Source organism: Hyla sarda, chromosome 8 (genome assembly GCF_029499605.1).
Source record: "Hyla sarda isolate aHylSar1 chromosome 8, aHylSar1.hap1, whole genome shotgun sequence".
Classification (NCBI taxonomy): domain Eukaryota; kingdom Metazoa; phylum Chordata; class Amphibia; order Anura; family Hylidae; genus Hyla; species Hyla sarda.
In genome coordinates this window covers 98,417,607-98,437,732 of record NC_079196.1, presented here as the reverse complement: position 1 = coordinate 98,437,732, position 20,126 = coordinate 98,417,607, and the positions used below count along the sequence as shown (strand labels likewise).

Below are 20,126 nucleotides of genomic sequence, written 5' to 3'. Positions count from 1 at the left end.
TGGGGGGGTATCGGCGTATAATTTTAGCCTAAAAAGTGCGTGTTATACGCCGATAAATACGGTATAAAGTAATATGCAAGTTATAAAAAGAAAAGACTTGCTAGCATTGCTGGAGCAGGATTAATAAGGTATGTATTTTACAAGTTTAGGCCATACAAATAATAGTTGTAGTTGTTAAGTGTGTCTGTGATTTAAAATGTGTGTATGTGATCAAAAGATGCTGCTTCATCCGAGGGCTAGAAGGAATAATGGAAAAACCGAAGCTAAGTATATATCAGAGATTGTATAGTTTTCACATTTTATGGCTAAATATCCCTAACGTGGATGGAGGTACTTAAGTGTGCCCTCATGTAAAGGTGGTTGTACACTGTGCTGTCGGCATCCTGCTGAAAAAGGGTTGACTACTTCTAGTGTGGCATACTGCAGTGTTCCCAATTCATTTTATTGGCTTGAACGTAGTCATCTAGGGGGAGATTTATCAAAACCTGTCCACAGGAAAAGTTTCCCATAGTAACCAATCAGATCCCTTCTTATATATTTGACAAGGCCTCTGCAAAATGAAAGAAGTAATCTGATTGGTTGTTATGGGCAACTAGGCAACTTTTCCTTTGCACAGGTTTTGATAAATCTCCCCCCTAGTGACTACATTTGGGATGCTTTCTAAGTCTTGTTAAATGTTTTGTGATAGAGGTCTAATTTCTCGGTCAGCTCCATTGGGGACACAGGAACCATGGGTATATCTTGCTGCCACTAGGAGGCTGACAATATGCAACATAAAAAAAAAAGATGTCCCCTTCTGGCAGGATATACTCCGCCTACTAACACTGAGCTAATCAGCTTTGTATCAGTAGGAGGCAGACACTGGTCTGGAGTTCTCCAGACCTGGTCTTTTTTATTATTTTTTTAGCTAGGGAAGTTTAGTTTAGGTTTTTCCTTCCTTTTATTTCCCATTTTCAGGTGGGGGCTCAGGAGCATGGTGCTACCTGTTCTCCCTTCTGCGATGAAGGGGAATGGTACATAGTGTGTGCCATTAATCCCTTCTCGTATATGGCTAGCACCAGGGGTTGTACCTAGGTTCCCGGTCCCCCACAGTCCCTGCTCGTCTTGCTGACACAGCCTGGGATGACACAGCCTGCACTGGACTGAGGCCCGAGTCCCGTCCATATCAGCAATTTACATTCCGGGGGTGGACAATTGGGAGGCGGACTTCCTAAGCCGCTCCTCCGCCAACCCAGGGGAAGGGTCTCTTCACCCGGAGGTCTTCGCAAAGATTTGCAATCATTGGGGAACCCAGGATGTGGATCTCTTTGCGTCTCATCACAACAGGCAAGTTTGTTGCAAAGTCCCGCGATCCTCTGTCGCTTGCCGTGGATGCTCTGGTGATCCCTTGGTCACCATTCGCCCTATCTCTTTCCTCTGCTTCCCCTCCTTCCCAGGGTTGTGAGGAAGCTCAAGGCGGAAGGCGTCTTGGCGATCCTCGTGGCCCCGGACTGGCTCTGAAGGGCGTAATACGTTGACGTAGTTCGCCTGGTCGCCGACATACCACTGCATCCTCCAGTTTGACCCGACCTGCTGTCTCAGGGTCCCCTCTGCCACCCCAATCTACTATCACTGCATTTAACGGCGTGGCGGTTGAAACCGCGGTTTTACGGGCTCTGGGTTTTTCTACCCAAGTTATCCGAACCATGCTCAAAGCTCGCAAGCCTTTCCGAACCATGCTGTTACAAATTATCAATGTACCTGGAGGGCCTTCTTCAGGTGGTGATAGTCTCAGTCTTACTCTCCGCTTTTTTTCTTTTCTGTGCCTTCTTGCCTTTTCTGAAGACTGGTTTGGACCAGCGTTTGGTGCTCAGTTCCCTCAAGGGCCAGGTGTTGGCTCTTTCCATCCTCTTTCAGCGACCCCTGGCTTCCAACTCTCATGTCTGCACTTTTCTGCAGGGAGTGGGTCATGCGACTCCGCCATACAGGTCCCCAACCCCGCCTTGGGATCGGAACCTTGTTGCCCTGCAGCGTGCTCCATTTGAACTCCTCTGGAATGTTTCTCTTCACATTCTCTCGTGGAAAGTGGCTTTCCTGATTGCGGTCACTTCCATTCGGAGGGTTTCAGAGTTGGCTGCTCTCTCCTGCCAGTCTCCGAGTTGGCTGCTCTCTCCTGCCGGTTTCCATTTCTGTATCAGGACAAGGTTGTCTTTTGAATGGTCCCTTTTTTCCCCAAGGTAGTTACTAATTTCCATCTGAATAAGGATATCGTCCTCCCTTCTTTTTGCCCATCTCTGTTCCACCCTCAAGAACGCTTTCTCCAGTGTCTTGATGTGGTCCGAGCTGTTCGGATTTACCTTTTGTCACCTCCTCCTTCCGCCAGAGTGATTCTTTATTGTTCTTCCGGAAGGTCGTCGCAAGGGGCTTCTTGGGTGACCATCTCTGGGTGGATCCGGTCTGCCATCTCGAAAGCGTATCGTTGTTAGGGGAAGGTGCCACCCTTCCAGGTCACAGCTCATTCCACTTATTCCGTTGGGGCCTCCGGGGCTTTCCGTAACAGGACTTCGGCCTTACAAGCCTGTAAGACGGCCACTTGGTCGTCTTTGCACACGTTTATGAAATTCTATCAGGTGCACACATTTGCATCGTCTGACGCCAGTTTGGGTCGCAAGGTGTTGCAGGTGGTGGAGGCTCAGCCTCCAGCCTGATTCTTCTGGTTTGGGTTTTATCCCGCCCCGTGGACTGCTTTGGTACGTCCCACTGTTCCGGTGTCTCCAATGGAGCCGACCGAGAAAAATAGATTTTTCTACTTACCGTAAAATCTGTTTCTCGGAGGATCCATTGGGGGGGGGGGGGGGGGGGGGAGGGTCAGGGACACAGTGCCAATCCCCTTGGTGGTGTTGCCTGTGGTTTGGTTGTCATCATTTTAGTTTTTTTTTTCTGCTGGATCCCTTGGACAACCTCTTTTTTTTTTTTTTTTTCTCTCGGTCCTCTCATACTGCTTTGGGACTAAACAGATTAGCTCAGAGGTAGTAGGTGGGGTATATCCTGTCAGGAGGGGCTGGATTTTTTTTTTTTTTTTTGTTTCCTAGTGTCAGCAAGATATACCCAAAGTTTCTGTGTCCCCCAATGGATCCTCCGAGAAACAGATTTTACAGTAAGTAGAAAAATCTATTTATTCCCTTCATGCAGCCATAAAGTTAAATGACAAAGGGGGAGATTTATCAAAACCTATCCAGAGTAAAAGTTGCTGAGTTGCCCATAGCAACCAATCAGATCACTAAGTTAATTTTTTCAGAGGACTTATCAAAAATGAAAGAAGCAATCTGGTTGCTAAGGGCAACTTGCCAATTTTCCTCTGGACAGGTTTTGATAAATCTCCCCCAAAATTCTTTAACTATGGGATCTTGATAGGACAGGTTTTTACAGCATGAACATTCACATTGTGGACATGTTGCTTATACCAATCAAATGGCAGATTTAATTGGGCATCTTCAGATGCCCTTCACATGCACTAAATATATATTAAGAATTTCTACAACATATCATCTATTCTCTAGAAGTGAATAGGTTATTTCTGTAGTGCACACGTGGGTTTATGGAAGCCACAATTAAAGGGGGGGGGGGGCGGGGAGAAAAAAATCCACAAAAATCTGAATTAAACCTTGCTGTGTTTTCCTGTTTCACTTTGCCATCCAAAGTCAGTTTTGTTGATTCTTGTCATGTTTCACCCACAGTGTGCCAAGGGTCTATTCACATGGGTGGAATTTTCAAACCAATTCTGCTTCCGCTTCTTGGGTGGTTTCTAGCTTGGGCGGATTTTGTGTGGAATCCCATAGAAGTCTATTGGGCTTTAACCCCTTAACGACGCAGGACGTATATTTACATCCTGCGCCGCCTCCTGCGATATGAAGCGGGATCGCGCCGCAATCCTGCATCATATGGCTTCGGTCCCGGCGCTCATCAACGGCTGGGACCCGCGGCTAATACCACACATCGCCGATCGCGGCGATGTGCGGTATTAACCCTTTAGAAGCGGCGGTCAAAGCTGACCGCCGCTTCTAAAGTGAAACTGAAAGTGAACCGGCTGCTCAGTCGGGCTGTTCGGGACCGCCGCGGTGAAATCGCGGCGTCCCGAACAGCTGATCGGACACCGGGAGGGCCCTTACCTGCCTCCTCGGTGTCCGATCGACGAATGACTGCTCCGTGCCTGAGATCCAGGCAAGAGCAGTCAAGCGCCGATAATGCTGATCACAGGCGTGTTAATACACGCCAGTGATCAGCATAGGAGATCAGTGTGTGCAGTGTTATAGGCCCCTATGGAACCAATAACACTGCAAAAAAAATGTAAAAAAAAAAGTGTTAATAAAGGTCATTTAACCCCTTCCCTGATAAAAGTTTGAATCACCCCCTTTTCCCATAAAAAAAAAGTGTAAAAAAAAAAAAAAACATGTGGTATTGCCGCGTGCGTAAATGTCCGAACTATAAAAATATATCATTAATTAAACCGCACGGTCAATGGCGTACGCGCAAAAAAATTCCAAAGTCCAAAAAAGCGTATTTTGGTCACTTTTTATAACATTAAAAAAATGAATAAAAAGTGATCAAAAAGTCCGATCAAAACAAAAATCATACCGATAAAAACTTCATATCACGGCGCAAAAAATGAGTTCTCATACCGCCCTGTATGTGGAAAAATAAAAAAGTTATAGGGGTCAGAAGATGACATTTTTAAACGTATAAATTTTCCTGCATGTAGTTATGATTTTTTCCAGAAGTGCGACAAAATCAAACCTATATAAGTAGGGTATCATTTTAACCATATGGACCTACAGAATAATGATAAGGTGTAATTTTCACCGAAATATGCACTGCGTAGAAATGGAAGCCCCCAAAAGTTACAAAATGGCGTTTTTTTTTCGATTTTGTCGCACAATGATTTTTTTTTTTCCGTTTCGCCGTGCATTTTTGGGTTAAAATGACTAAAGTCACTGCAAAGTAGAATTGGCGACGCAAAAAATAAGCCATAATATGGATTTTTAGGTGGAAAATTGAAAGGGTTATGATTTTTAAAAGGTAAGGAGGAAAAAACGAAAGTGCAAAAATGGAAAAACCCTGAGTCCTTAAGGGGTTAATTTGAGGCTGAATTCTGCAAGTGAAATTTCTGCCATGTGAATAGACACATAGGCTATATTTCCACACTTTTTTCCTGAAGATTTTTGGAAAACTGCCACAGCAGTGGAAACGCAGCCTAAGGGTACGTTCACATAGGCGGATTACCTGTGGAGTATGTTCATGCTAGTCTGCTAAACACAGAGCTGATACCATTGCAATGCGGTTTGTATGTATGTTTTATAGTTGTACAAAACTGAAATGTGTGTGCAAAAGCATGTTGGCTCTATTTAGCTTGTGCTTCTAGCCTTGATTTCCACGTTTGGCTGCCATTTTGGGACCTGTGCACTCTAATACCCAGAACCACAACAATTGGTGTAGTTGGCGGGATTACACCAAATGGTGCTGCAAACAATATTACAAACTCAGAACCACAACAAAAGGTACAGTAAGTGCAGTGATGACAAAGAAATCACCCATTACCCATGACTTCCAGATTTAGTTTTTACCAAGAATTCTTCTCATTTACCTATAATATCATATAAACATTCTGTTACCAAATGTAAAATAAGTGAAGGAGAATGATTGAGAATTCTACAAATGTGAGAGAAATGGTAAAGACTGCTCCAGAAAGCATTTCTGTGAAATTAATTTGCAAATCTGTAGCAACACTCTTTGAATGTAAAGTTCCCCTGTAAAATAAAACCTCTTTTTTTGGAAGATGTAATCAAACTACAATACTGATAACTGGGGAAAGATGGGAACTTCACAGAAAGCTCTTTAAGAATTTGTTAATCTCCTGCACAGTTCAAAAGGTATTCTCTCATCTTGGATTGCTGGGGTCCACAACAGCGATCCCTTCGCATCAACATTTATCCTGTCACGCACTGAAAAGTTCATTGTCTGAAGGGCTGGTGGCACCAATGCTTGCGAGCGGGTCAAGATCTGCAAACATGTTTAACCATGCTGACATGTCTGAATTTCCTGCCTTTGGGTCTGTAAGAAACACGATAAAAATAACCTTAATTGCACGTAAATGAGCAAACAATTGCTGGTTTCCTGCTGTCTAACCCTGTACCAGGATGTTGACAAGTTCTAAACACTTAACTGGAAACATGATAACTGAAAGGCTAGGTTCACACTAAGTTTTGTGACATACTTGTTGGTGTGCATCATGTGCCAACATGATTGCAGATAAGCAAATTTAATGAGTGCACCATTGTTGTAAATGGGGATTGTAGTGCAGTTCACATTAAAACACCAATTAAAGGACTTGTCCAAATAAGTAATTTATGCCATGTAAGGCTACATTCACACTATATCCGGCAGTGTGAAGCCCGTTATTTTAGAATCACGGAGAGCTGGAGAAAAAATTGTGCTTGCACCGTCTTTTTCTCCCACTATACTCTCTGAAAATAGCAGCGACCGACGGACCCCATTGACTATGAGGGGGTCCATTGGGACCCATTATGACCTGACAAAATTACGTCCGTCAAACTAAAAAAAAAATCAAAAATTTGGCGGCCATTATTCACGGGTCATAACGGTAGTGTGAAAGGGGCCTTACATATACATAACCTACAAAAGAGATACTGTAAACACCCCATTCAAAAGAATTTGTGGTAAATAAAAAATAAAAAAATTTGTAATTATATAATTTTATTTAATTTATTTATTTTTTTAAATACATTGGCCAGGTTGGTCACAATCATGAAGCTATGTTTCTTTTTTTTTTTAAGTGATTGTAGTGTGGAAGTTAGGTTGCTTTTTTAGTGCATATTTCGTGACAGACACAATCATGGCGCACAATGGCCCTCATTTACAGTTTGTTCCCAACTGGTTTTTAATGGATTGTGTGTTAGGTGGTCTGCTTTTATACAATACAATCCCCAAAATTGGGCTATATAAAGAGAAAATCAACAGCTTGTGTGTATCTTATAGACAGAAATACCCACACACCAGGACACTAAATATTAATAAACAATATTCATACTTAATTGAAAATACATGGATAAAAACATTTTAAAAGGGACAGCAACAATCATAAAAATTCTGAATGCCACATGGACATGGTATGTGTACAGCAAAAAGATGTATATTAAAGTGACATGTGCTATCTATAAGGCTACCAAAGTGCAGCATGCAATAGATATAGGCAGTATATACACTTCAATATAACAGTACTAAGCTGGCTTAAAATGGTGCGAATGTAAAAATGGCAATAAGACAACAAAAAATCTTCTGGATACTTGATCAATCAGTGAGCTGGGCAATGCTAGGACCTATGGGCATGTATGCAGAAAGCTTAAACACATCCTAACACAGCCTCAGGAAGCCTTCACGGCAAAACGACATTGGGGTCTGAAGTGCTGCATTTGGTATGAGTCTGTGACTGAGTTACTTTACATTGCTGCTTACAGGAGGATCTGTGTTAGGATGTGTTTAACCCATTAAAGACGCAGCCCTTTTTCGCAATTCTGACCACCGTCACTTTACGAATTAATAACGCGAAAACGCTTTTACCGAATATTCTGAGATTGTTTTTTCGTGACATATTCTACTTTATTTTGGTGGTAAATTTTCGGCGTTACTTGCATCCTTTTTTGGTGAAAAATCCCAAAATTTCATGAAAATGTAGCATTTTTCTAACTTTGAAGCTCTCTACTTGTAAGGAAAATGGATATTCACAATAAATTTTATTTTCTTCACAAATACAATATGTCCACTTTATGTTGGCATCATAAAATGGACATATTTTTTCTTTTTGAAAAAATTAGAGGGCTTCAAAGTAGAGCAATTTTCAAAAATGTCATGAAAATTGCTAAATCTGAAGGGACAGATGTTACAGAACTACAACTCCCAGCATGCCTGGGCAGTCCAGGCATGCTGAGAGTTGTAGTTTGGCAACATCTGGAGGGCTACCGTTTGGGCACCACTGTAACAGTGGTCTCCAAACTGTCACCCTCCAGATGTTGCAAAACTACAACTCCCAGCATGCCCAGACAGCCATGCTGGGCATGCTGGGAGTTGCTGTTTGGCCTTCCTAGTGGTTGCCACAGTAAAGATCGTTTTACTTTCACTTTCAATTGACCCGCCCCCCCCCCCCGGTCGATTCCCTACCTGTGCAAGTATCCAGCAGGCTCCAGCGAAGATCCCGGGTCCCCAGGCATCTTCTCCTGCAGGTACGGCCTCCATCTTCTGACTAATGGCAGGGGATAGGAGGAGATCGCAGCTCTGAGACCTCACTCCTATCTCTTAGGCTGATCGGGGCTGTTGCTGACATTTCCGATCAGCCCTATTTTCTGGGTGATCGGGTCACCAGAGACCCGATCAGCCTGGAATTGGAGAAAATCGCATGTCTGAATTGACATGCGATTTTCTCCGATCGCCGACATGGGGGGGGTCTCAGGACCCCCCCTGGGCAATGTGCCAGGGTGCCTGCTGAATGATTTCAGCAGGCATCCGGCTCCGGTCCCCAACCGGCTAGCGGTGGGGACCGGATTTCCCACGGGCGTATGGATACGCCCTGTGTCCTTAAGGACTCGGAATGCAGGGCTTATCCATACGCCCTGTGTCCTGAAGAGGTTAAGCTTTCTGCATACATGCCCATAGGTCCTAGCATTGCCCAGCTCACTGGTTGATCAAGTATCCAGAAGATTTCTTGTTGTCTTCTTGCCATTTGTTTACATTCGCACAATTTTCTGGCTTTTGCCAGCTTAGTACTGTTATATTGAAGTGTATATACTGCCTATATCTATTGCATGCTGCACTTTGGTAGCCTTATAAATAGCATGTCACTTTAATATACATCTCTTTTTGCTGTACACAGGCCATGTCCATGTGGCAGTCAAAAATTTTCAGTTTGTTGCTATCCCTTTTAAAATGTTTTTATTCAGGTATTTTCAATAAAGTATGAATATTGTTTATTTATATTTAGTGTCCTGGTGTGTAAAATGGGTATTTCTGCTTTATACAATGTTTAACCCCTAGAAGACATGCGACCTACATGTATGGCTGTGCCCTGAGACTTTGTGCACAGCGCTGTAAATGTACTTCACGTGGTACTGCGATCACCGCGTCGTCCAACACCGCGATTGGAACCAGTTGGCTGCTGTTATCACCAGTCGGGACCTCATGAATAATGGCCGACATCAACAATCCTGCTGATGTCTGCCATTAACCCTTCAGTTGCTGTGATGAATACTGATCATGGCATCTGAAGTATTGCGGAGGTGCACACACACACACAGTGTAATCGCAGTAGTCCAAAGTGTTAAGCTGGCATCGCCAAGTGTCCGAACTATTAAAATAAAATGTTAATGGTCCCATACAGTGAACTGAGTAAACATTAAAAAAAAAAAAATAAATAAGTGATCACAAAGAGATATAGATATATATATATAAATATATATATATATATATATATATATATATATATATATATATATATATCTCAAACTCAATATATGTGTGTTCCACAATCACGTCCAAATGGCTAAAGATATTGACATGGAACTTGGCACACGTTACTTATATGTCAACAACAAACATATGATAGGTAATTTAACCCTTACTCACCCCCATTTGCCAGGGTCAAGGTTTTTGTTTAAAGTCCCATACAAGTCTATGGGAAATATATGTTACTGCATAACTTTCGTACGGCTGGAGATATTTCAATACCTGGTACACATATTACAGGGTGGGATAGGAGGACGTGATGGTCGAGATAGGAGGTCAGGATATGAGGACGGGATATGAAGTCAAACGCTTCCTCTGTTGATTTTCCACCACAACAAGGATTAGGAAGGAAAAAACGGGCAAGGCCGGGTACTCAGCTAGTAATATATATTACACACACACACGTAGCACCAATAAAAACTACAGATTACGGTGCAAAAAAAATATACCCTCATACAGTCCCGTATACTTGAAAATGAGAGAGTTATAGGGCATTTTTTAACATATTAATTTTGTAGAAAAAAGTTTGAGTTTCTTTAAATGCAGTACAAGAATATAAAAGCGTATAAACATGGGGATCATTTGAATCATACTGACCCAAAGAATATAGAGAACATGTCAGTTGTACCATAAAATGTACAGCGTAAAAATTAAACCCCCCCAAAATTTGCAAAATTTCGGATTTCTCTTTAATTTTCTCACTCTCTCACTTTTTTTTATTGCGCCATACATTTTATGGTAAAATGAAAGGTGTCAATACAAAGTACAATTGGTCACGCAAAAAACAAGCCCTCATATGGGTCTGAAGATGGAAAATTTAAAATGTTATGCCTCTTAGAAGGCGAGGAGGAAAAAACGAAAATGCTAAAATTTCATTGTTGTCTCTTTACAGCCAAAGTGGACTGTGTCCTTAAGGGGTTAAAGGAAATTTGTCACTTAGATTATTATAATTTTTTTTTAAATTAGGGACAGATACTGAAACATGGTATTTTTTTCTAATCTATTTCTATTTAATTTTTTTGCATTATTATATATATTTTTGCATTATTATGGGGGCTGCTATCTTGTCTGAGCTGTTTTTAACAGCATTACATGCTTGATGGTAGGTTTCCAAGACATAGGCAACAATGGACAGGACTTGTCCCATTCAGATGATTTGTGACCTTTTCGGAGGTCATTTTACACGGAGGGGGAGGCTGTTCTCTGAGCAAAAGCTATTGACTCAGATTTATCAATCTAAGACAAAAATGTTGCAAACAATCTCAGCTCATTTTGAGAAGTGAAAGCTAAAAATGTGGCACATTTTTGTCACAGACAGATTGATAAATCTAGGCATGGTGTATCTACCTACTAGTGTCACTTTTTACTGTACTCCTTGTCTGCAGTCTTGTCTGTACAGAGGATAAAGTCTCTGCTTAGTTTTAGGCTTCATGTCTAGAATGGAAACTGCAAGATATCATAATTATTTAAAACTAGCTGAGTACCCGGCGCTGCCCAGTTTTCCTACCTTATTTTTGTTGGGGAGGAGAAGCAACAAAGGAGGAAGCTTTTGTCCTCATATCCAGTCTTTAAATCCTAACCTCCTATTCCTCCTCCTCATATTCCAACTTCATATCCTGTTCTCATATTTTTTCCCCATATCCCGTCCCCAATATGCCATCCCCCATATCCTATCCTCATATCTAATCCTCATATCCCATCCTCAGGTGGGGCTTAGTTGTGGTAAAGATATTGTACGCTGAAAATAAAAGGGGTGTGGCCAAGTATTTTCGAAATATCTCCAGTCGTACAGAAGTTATGCTGGAACATACATTTCCCATAGATTTTCATTGGACTTAAAACCCTCGCCCTCACAAATGAGGGTAGGTTAGGGTTAAATTAACTATCCTATATTTTTAGTGGACATATAAGTAACATGTGACCGAGTATTATCGAATACCCCCCCAGGAATCTACATTACCCCTACCTTGTATTTTTTAGTAATGACTACAGGTCCTCTTTCAAAATGTTTGTGGACAGATCGTTTCTGTTTATTTCAGCAGTTTTTCTTTTACGTCAGTCTCTCAATCTGAAATGTTTGTTTAGCAAATATATCCTTTTCCATGGACGTACATTTTGAATATAGAAACTTGAACTTACTTTGGACTGGAGCATCAGGAGTTTTCTGTAGAGAATAGTCAGACTTGCTGCCACTTGAAGACAAACCTGGGATTGTCCAGTCTAAGATTAAAGAGATAAGTATACTAATGAATGAAAAAGCACATCTATTTCCCAATACAAGTGATAGCTATCACACCCCCTCCCGTAGGCTTGCATTGCGGGGCGGAGCGTGACGTCACACGCCGGCGCAGGCGAGACGTCACACGCCGCCCGCCCTGTAGTCGCCAGTAATCAGTCCCGGAGCGAACACGCTAAGATGTTTAAGCACCGGAGAACCCCTTTAAGGACGTAGGGTGTACCTGTATGCCATACGTCTGGGCCCGGTATTTAAAACGGGGTCACGCCGTGACCCCGCGTCATACCGGGTCGGACCCGGCGGCTAATGATAGCCGGGACCCTGCGCTAAAAGCGTGCGGCACTGATCGTTGTGCCGCATGCTATTAACCCTTTAGATGTGGCTATCAAAGTTGATCGCCGCGTCTAAAATGAAAGTGAAATCTTCCCGGCAGCTCAGTCGGGCTGATCGGGACTATCGCGATAAAATCGCGATGTCCTGATCAGCTAGCACGCGAGCGGAGGTCCCCTTACCTTGCTCCATCGTGTCCGAACGGCGATTGATTGCTCCAAGCCTGAGATGTAGGCTTGAGCATTCGACCACCTTTAACACTGATCCATGCAAAGCTATGGCTTTGCAGTGATCAGTGTAAAAGATCAGTGTGTGCAGTGTTATAGCCCCCTATGGGAGCTATAACACTGCAAAAAAAAAAAGTGAATAAAGATCATTTAACCCCTTCCCTAATAAAAGTTTGAATCACCCCCCTTTTCCCATAAAAAAAAAGTAAATAAAAATAAACATATGTGGTATCGCCACGTGCGTAAATGTCCGAATTATAAAAATATATTGTTAATTAAACTGCACGGTCAATGGTGTATGCGCAAAAAGTCCAAAATAGCGTATTTTTGGTCACTTTTTACATCATGAAAAAATTTATAAAAAGCGATCAAAAAGTCAGATGAATACAAAAATGGTACCGATAAAAACTTCAGATTACGGCGCAAAAAATGAGCCATAATACCAGCCCATATACGGAAAAATAAAAAAGTTATAGGGGTCAGAAGATGAGAATTTTTAACGTATAAACTTTCCTGCATGTAGTTATGATTTTTTTTTCAGAAGTACGACAAAATCAAACCTATATAAGAAGGGTATCAATTTAACTGTATGGACCTACAAAATAAAGATAAAGTGTCATTTTTACCGAAAAACAGAAGCCCCCAAAAGTTACAAAATGGCCTTTTTTCTTCAATTTTGTCACACAATTAATTTTTTTTCCATTTCGCCGGGAATTTTTGGTAAAATGACTAATGTCACTACAAAGTAGAATTGGTGGCGCAAAAAATAAGCCAAAATTTTAAGCGTTATGATTTTTAGAAGGTGATAAGAAAAATTAAAATACAAAAACGGAAAAACCCTGCGTCCTTAAGGGGTTAAATATATATTATATATGTATATGTAAATTCACTGATTACTTAGATTTAAGGTTAGGTCTCCCAAATTGAAATACAAGAAATATTGACCAAGAGGGAACGTTTAAAATATAACTTTTATTATGTCCAATAAAATGACACACAGTGGAAAAAATGATGAAAACATAAAAAAAAAAAAAATAATTATTCTCAAGCAGCCATCATAAAGTTCACAAATTCTAAATCCTTTAGACACCGCACATTCAGTTACCACAAAAATTCAAATCCATCTTCAATCACTAATCGTTGTGAAGATATATACTATTTCAAGTCACAGTTCACACAGTGTAGTACCAATTATGTTCACTTCCAAGTTGCAGTTCATTCAATTCAGTCATGTTCAAGTCTTATTCTTGCTATAAATGTGCCGCTTAACCCCTTAATGACCAAGCCCATTTTCACCTTAAGGACCAGGCCAATTTTATTTTTGCGTTTTCATTTTTTTATAACTCTTTTATATTTCCATCTACAGACCCAAATAAGTGCTTGTTTTTTGCGTGACCAATTGCACTTTGTAATGAAACCTCTCATTTTACCATAAAATGTACGGCGAACCCCAAAAAAAAATTCTTTAGGGAGGAAATTTAAATGAAAACCAAAATTTTGCACATTTTGGAGGGGTTCGTTTTCACACTGTACAATTTACGGTAAAAATGATATGTGTTCTTTATTCTGTGGGTCAATACGATTAAAATGATACCCATGGCTAGATACTTTTATATTTCTGTACCGCTTAAAAAAAATCTAAAACTTTTTGTACAAAATCAGTAATCTAAAATCGCCCTATTTTGACCACCTATAACTTTTTCATTTTTCCGTATATAGGGCGGTATGGGGGCTCATTTATTGTGCCGTCATCTGTACTTTTTTTTTTAGATACCACATTTGTATATATAAAACTTTTAGATTATTTTTTATTCTTTTTTTTTAAATAAAATGTAACAAAAAAAGCTTTTTTTGATTTTTTACGTTTACGCCATTCACTGTACGGGATCATTAACATTATATTTTGATAGTTCGGACATTTACGCACGTGGCGATACAAAATATGTTTATTTTTAAAAAAAATTACGCTTTTTGGGGGGTAAAATGGTAAAAACTGACAATTTTCATTTTTATTGGGGGAGGGGATTTTTCACTTTTTTTTTACTTTTTATTTTTACATTTATCAACTTTTTTTTTTTTTTACACTTTTTATGTCCCCATAGAGGACTATCTATAGCAATCAGTTGATTGCTTATACTGTGCAGTGCTATCTATAGGACACAGCACTGCTCAGTATTATCGGTGATCTTCTTCTCTGGTCTGCTCGATCTCAGACCAGAGCAGAAGACCCCGGGAGACGGCCGGAGCCAGGTGAGGGGACCTCCGTCCGCCATGCTGGATGATCGGATCGCCGCAGCAGCGCTGCGGGAGATCCGATCATCCAATCAAAGTACCGCAATGCCGCGATCTGTATTGATCACGGCATCTGAGGGGTTAATGGCGGATGTCGGCCATTACGGGCGGGTCCCCAGCTGCTGCTTGCAGCCGGAACCTGCCGTGTATGACGCGAGTACCCTTCCGATGCTCGTAGTCATACACAGGACGTAAATGTACATCCTGGTGCGGGAAGTCCCGCCGAACCAGGACGTACATTTACGTCCGTGGTCGTTAAGGAGTTAATATATAGCCAAGATCGTTATGTATAGAAGTATGAATGTTTCAAACTGTAAGACTTATCCACAATATACTGTATAACGATTTATTACCAAGTATATACTATTCGATGAACTTATAGACTCCATAAGCCGCAACTAGTTTCCTTACATTACCGCATTTCCCTGCCGCACAAGACTTGATCCAAGCACCAATGCACACCGTGCGATATTTTAAACAGTCTGTCAATCACTTGCAGTTTACATACAGATTTAATAATGAACTTAAAGCTCCATATATCGCAAATTGGGAGCTTGAATTGCCATACATTCCTGCCGTACAATTCTTAGTCAGGGCAACAGTACACACTCTGCGTTAGACCACTTACAGAAAAATTATATGTCTTCCAATGATCACCGATTCTGCTTAGGCTGGTAACAGTATGTACAAAAATATTCTCAGCCGTATATTCACCATTTTGGAAACGATTTTATTCTGTTAATATAGCCATCAGCCAGAGTCCCTTCATTTAGGACTTAACATTCAAATAGATACTAGTCCATTTCACTCTGCAGATATGATATACAGGGTGGGCCATTTATATGGATACACCTTAATAAAATGGGAATGGTTGGTGATATTAACTTCCTGTTTGTGGCACATTAGTACATGTGAAGGGGGAAACTTTTCAAGATGGGTGGTGACCATGGCGGCCATTTTGAAGTTGGCCATTTTGAATCCAACTTTTGTTTTTTCAATAGGAAGAGGGTCATGTGACACATGTAACTTATTGGGAATTTCACAAGAAAAACACTAGTGTGCTTGGTTTTAACGGAACCTTATTCTTTCATGAGTTATTTACAAGTTTCTCTTTGTTTACAGCCATTGACATCGTCGAGGTTAACACATAAGGAGCGGATAGAAATTGTGTTGATGGCTGGTGAACAAAGTAACCGGGTCATTGCAGCAGATTTCAATGCAAGATACCCTACGAGACCACCCATCTCCCATGCTACAGTTAGCAAACTGCTTGCTAAGTTTGTGAAACTGGTTCAGTGTTGGATTTGCCAATATGTGGATGCATGTAATCTGTCACTAATGAAAAAACATCAGTGGCTGTCCTAGCTTCATTCAGCAAGAGCCCACAGGGTAGCACTCACCGCATGTCACTGGAGAGTGGAATTAGTCGAACATCCCTTCGGCGGATATTAGCTACTCAAAAATGGCACCCTTACAAACTCCAGCATCTCAACGAGGATGACCCAGATCGGCGCACTGAATTTGCAGAATGGCCACCATGGTCACCACCCATCTTGAAAAGTTTCCCCGCTCACATATACAGTGGTCCCTCAACATACGATGGTAATCCGTTCCAAATGAACCATCGTTTGTTAAAACCGTCGTATGTTGAGGGATCCGTGCAATGAAAAGTATAGGAAGTTATACTCACCTGTCCCCACCGCCCCGGACCAGTCACCGCTCGTCACCGCTGCCCTGGATGTCGCCCTCCATCGCTGTCGCCGTGTCCCCAGGGTGTCTCCGACGCTCCGGACGTCTCTGCTTCCCCGGGATCCTCGCTCTCCGTCGCCGCCATCACGTCACTACGCACGCCGCTCCTATTTGATGACGGGACGGCGTGCGCGGCGACGTGATGATGACGAAGGAGAGCGCCGGCGATGCAAGGGATCCTGAAGAGGACGCTCCGGAGGCCCGAGGACAGGTAAGAGACCATCATCGGAGCACACGGGGCACCGTAAACGGCTATCCGGCAGCAGTTGAATCAGTCTGCGCTGCCGGATAGCCATATATGCGATGGCCCCGACATACAAAAGCATTGTATGTTGATGCTGCCTTCAACATGCGATGGCCTCTGAGAGGCCATCGCATGTTGAAATTATCCTATGTCGGGGCCATCCTAGGTCGGTGGGTCACTGTACTAATGTGCCACAAACAGGAATTTAATATGACCAACCATTCCCATTTTATTAAGGTGTATCCATATAAATGGCCCACCCTGTAGATATTCGTGCGGTAATATACAGTACTATTCAGATTGTCAATGTCTTGTTATGGACACAGTATTTTGTGGATAAGGTACGCATAGAAATTCCCTTTAATAGTCCATTTATAGTGTGTCCATAATGCATCTCACTATGCCTTCATCACACTTAGCTAGACTTTGTAAATATTTGTATGCATACATATTGAATTTGTAAGTGAAGTTATCGCAACCACATATTCAATCACAACGCATTGTGGTCACACTTATCTTATTATTTTTCTTAGTTTTATTTGTTTAAATATCACACAGTGTGCATTGGTGCTTGGATCAAGTCTTGTGCGGCAGGGAGATGTGGTAGTAAGGAAACTAATTACGGCTTATGGAGTCTATAAGTTCATCGAATAGTATATACTGCGTAATAAATCGTTATACAGTATATTATGGATAAGTCTTACAGTTTGAAACATTCATACTTCTATGCATAACGATCTTGGCTATATATTAAGCAGCACATTTATAGCAAGAATAAGACTTTTGAACATGACTGAATTGCATGAACTGTGACTTGGAAGTGAACATAATTGGTACTACACTGTGTGAACTGTGACTTGGAATAGTATATATCTTCACAATCATCAGTACAGTGATTAAAGATGGATTTTAATTTTTGTGGATACTAAATGTGCGGTGTCTAAAGGATTTAGAATTAGTAAACTTTATGATGGCTGCTTTTATTTTTTTTATTTTTATTTTTTTAAATGTTTTCATCATTTTTTCTTGAATTTTTCACCTTTTTCCACTGTGTGTCATTTTATTGGACATCCGGTGCAGCAGCCTTCCGTTGTTTTTAACAGGATTCTGATGCACTGTGCACACTGCATAATTTCTGCAGCATAAATTCCAATTCAGGACTCCACCAAAAGAATAAACAAGTTCATCCTTTCAGCAGAATACGTGTGAAACTGCCTCCAATGGGGTCGACAAATGTCCGCACAGTGATATCGCCAATTCATTATGGTAGCGCCTTCTGCACACGGAATGTCTGCCTGGAATATTTCGTAAATATCATGCATAAATACTAGGGATCGACCGATATCGTTTTTTTAGGGCCGATACCGATAATCGGTGGAGGTTAGGGCCGATAGCCGATAACTTATACCGATATTCTGGTATAAGTTATTGGCTATTTATCCCCCCTCGACACCGCTGCAGGTCATTGATTTAAAGCGGGCGCTTTAAATCAATGCACTGCAGTGGCTTTTGCGGTGCCATAGGCCGCCGCCGCCACCGCCCGCTTCTCTCCACTACCTGTCAGGGTGGTCCGGGCCATCCATCCTTCCTTCCTGTAGTGTCCGGCGGCATTCCGGGTGGAGGGTGAACCGGTCCGGGCTGTCCTTCTTCTCCGGCGGTCATCTTCTCCACTCCGGGCAGGCTCCGGCCTAGTACGCTGCATAGACGCCCGTGCATAGACGCCCTGACGGCCAGAGCGTGCCCGGAGTGGAGAAGAGGACCCCCGGAGAAGGACAGCCCGTACCGGTGCACCCTCCACCCGGAATGGCGCCGGACACTACAGGAAGGAAGGATGGATGGCCCAGACCACCCCCATTACGTGTAAGTTTATTATTATTATTTTTTTATTGACTCGGAGGGTGGGGGAGGGGCCCGACCGGTATAGCGGTATGGGCAAAAATCCATACCGGTATACCGCCAATCACTACGGGTGCGACGCGGTGGGTCGAGGGGGAGGAGGGCATTATCTGCTTATCGGCAAGGTAATTGCCGATACCGATAATGCCCAAAATCGTGATTATGGGCCATACCGATAATCGGTCGATCCCTAATAAATACCCTAAATGTAAGTGCAACATTTTTACTTGCTACTAAGTCCCCCGGCAGATTGAAGTCCCATATCGAGTAGGTATGACGGAAGATATCCAGACAAACTCTTCGACTGTTTTGTCCACGAGCTTGATTCACCAGAACCAAAAATATCTTGTTCTTCCTGTGAAAACTCTGGAGACATAGGGGGCTGCAAACTTAGAAACGAGAATTCCTGATCAAAATCCTCCTCTTCTATATTGTCCAATAAAAGGTGCTTTGGGTCTGAAAATAAAACAGACAAAGTTACTGGATGGCAAAAAACCCAAGAAGAAATGATGACAGAAATACAGATAAAATTTTTTTTTTGTACTCACCGTCAAATCTCTTTCTCATAGCCTTCATTGGGGGACACAGATACTGATGGGTATATGCTCTTGCCACTAGGAGGCGCTGACACTGGGAAAAAAAAGTCGGCTCCTCCCTGGCAGGATATGCCCGCTCACTGGAAGTGAGGTAATCACAAAGATTAGAGAATCCAACAAAGAGATATGTCCGAAGGACCCTAGAAAGGAATCCCAGATAAAAACCCAAGAACTGGAAAAGATCATCCAGACAAGAAATGAAGAAATGGGTGGGTGCTGCGTCCCCCAATGAAGGCTACGAGAAAGAGATTTTACGATGAGTACAAAAAAAATCTCCTTTTCTCGGTCGCTCTTCATTGGGGGACAAAGAATGATGTAACGTACCAAAGCAGTCCCTGGGGTAGGAAAGAAAAACCACCAGAGGAAAGGAGCCAGTCTGGAGACTGAATCCTAGTCAGATGTATGGCTCACGGACAAGATCCTGAGCCAAAAGGCAACCGAGGTCTAGAACTGAGCATCCAGCAGATCCATGGAGATGTACTAGGACACCAAAGGAAGAGCCTGTTCGTAGCAGAGACCAAAAACCAATAGGCCACATAGAGAGCCAAGAAAGGGGCGCATCGGAGACCCGATGGGCCGTAACAAAACTGGAAGGAGGTAGGAAACCAATTCCAGAAGCACAGAACCAGACAGAGGGAGAGCCCTGACGACAAACCAAAAAGGCAAAGGGAAGAACAAGAGAACACCATACAGAGAACATGGTGAGAAAAACACCAGGGAGGGCTGCAGACGCCTGAGTGGAAAGGCGAGCACAAGATGAAGACCAGAAACCTCTGGAAGAAGAGAAAGAGACAGGAACCATCTCCGGAGAGGCATGGTGCAGAGGATCAAAGACCAAACAAAGAAGCTGTAGGCTCCCAAAAACCACCATCCCAGAGGTACGGCACGAGTAACCTGGGGTGGGGGGGTTAGGGGGGCAGACTCAGTATGACACAGAGCCTGAAAAGCAGAAAAGAAACCACAGCATGCAATGCAAGATTGGCCCGCCTGACACAATCTGGAAGACC

At 42.3% G+C, this 20,126-nt stretch overlaps 1 protein-coding gene across 2 annotated transcripts in view; it reads right to left on the bottom strand.

Moving 5' to 3' along the window:
• Positions 1 to 5,581: 5,581 nt before the first annotated feature.
• ICA1L (islet cell autoantigen 1 like) overlaps positions 5,582 to 20,126 on the bottom strand; it is a 118,532-nt gene continuing 103,987 nt past the window's right edge. For both annotated transcript variants that reach the window (XM_056536188.1, XM_056536189.1), the window contains 3 exons: positions 18,755 to 18,979; positions 11,689 to 11,769; positions 5,582 to 6,087 (listed from right to left, as the gene is read on the bottom strand). In XM_056536188.1, the coding sequence (XP_056392163.1) occupies positions 5,972 to 6,087; positions 11,689 to 11,769; positions 18,755 to 18,979 (422 nt within the window). In that variant the 3' untranslated portion in view covers positions 5,582 to 5,971. The remainder of the gene's footprint in view (positions 6,088 to 11,688; positions 11,770 to 18,754; positions 18,980 to 20,126) is intronic.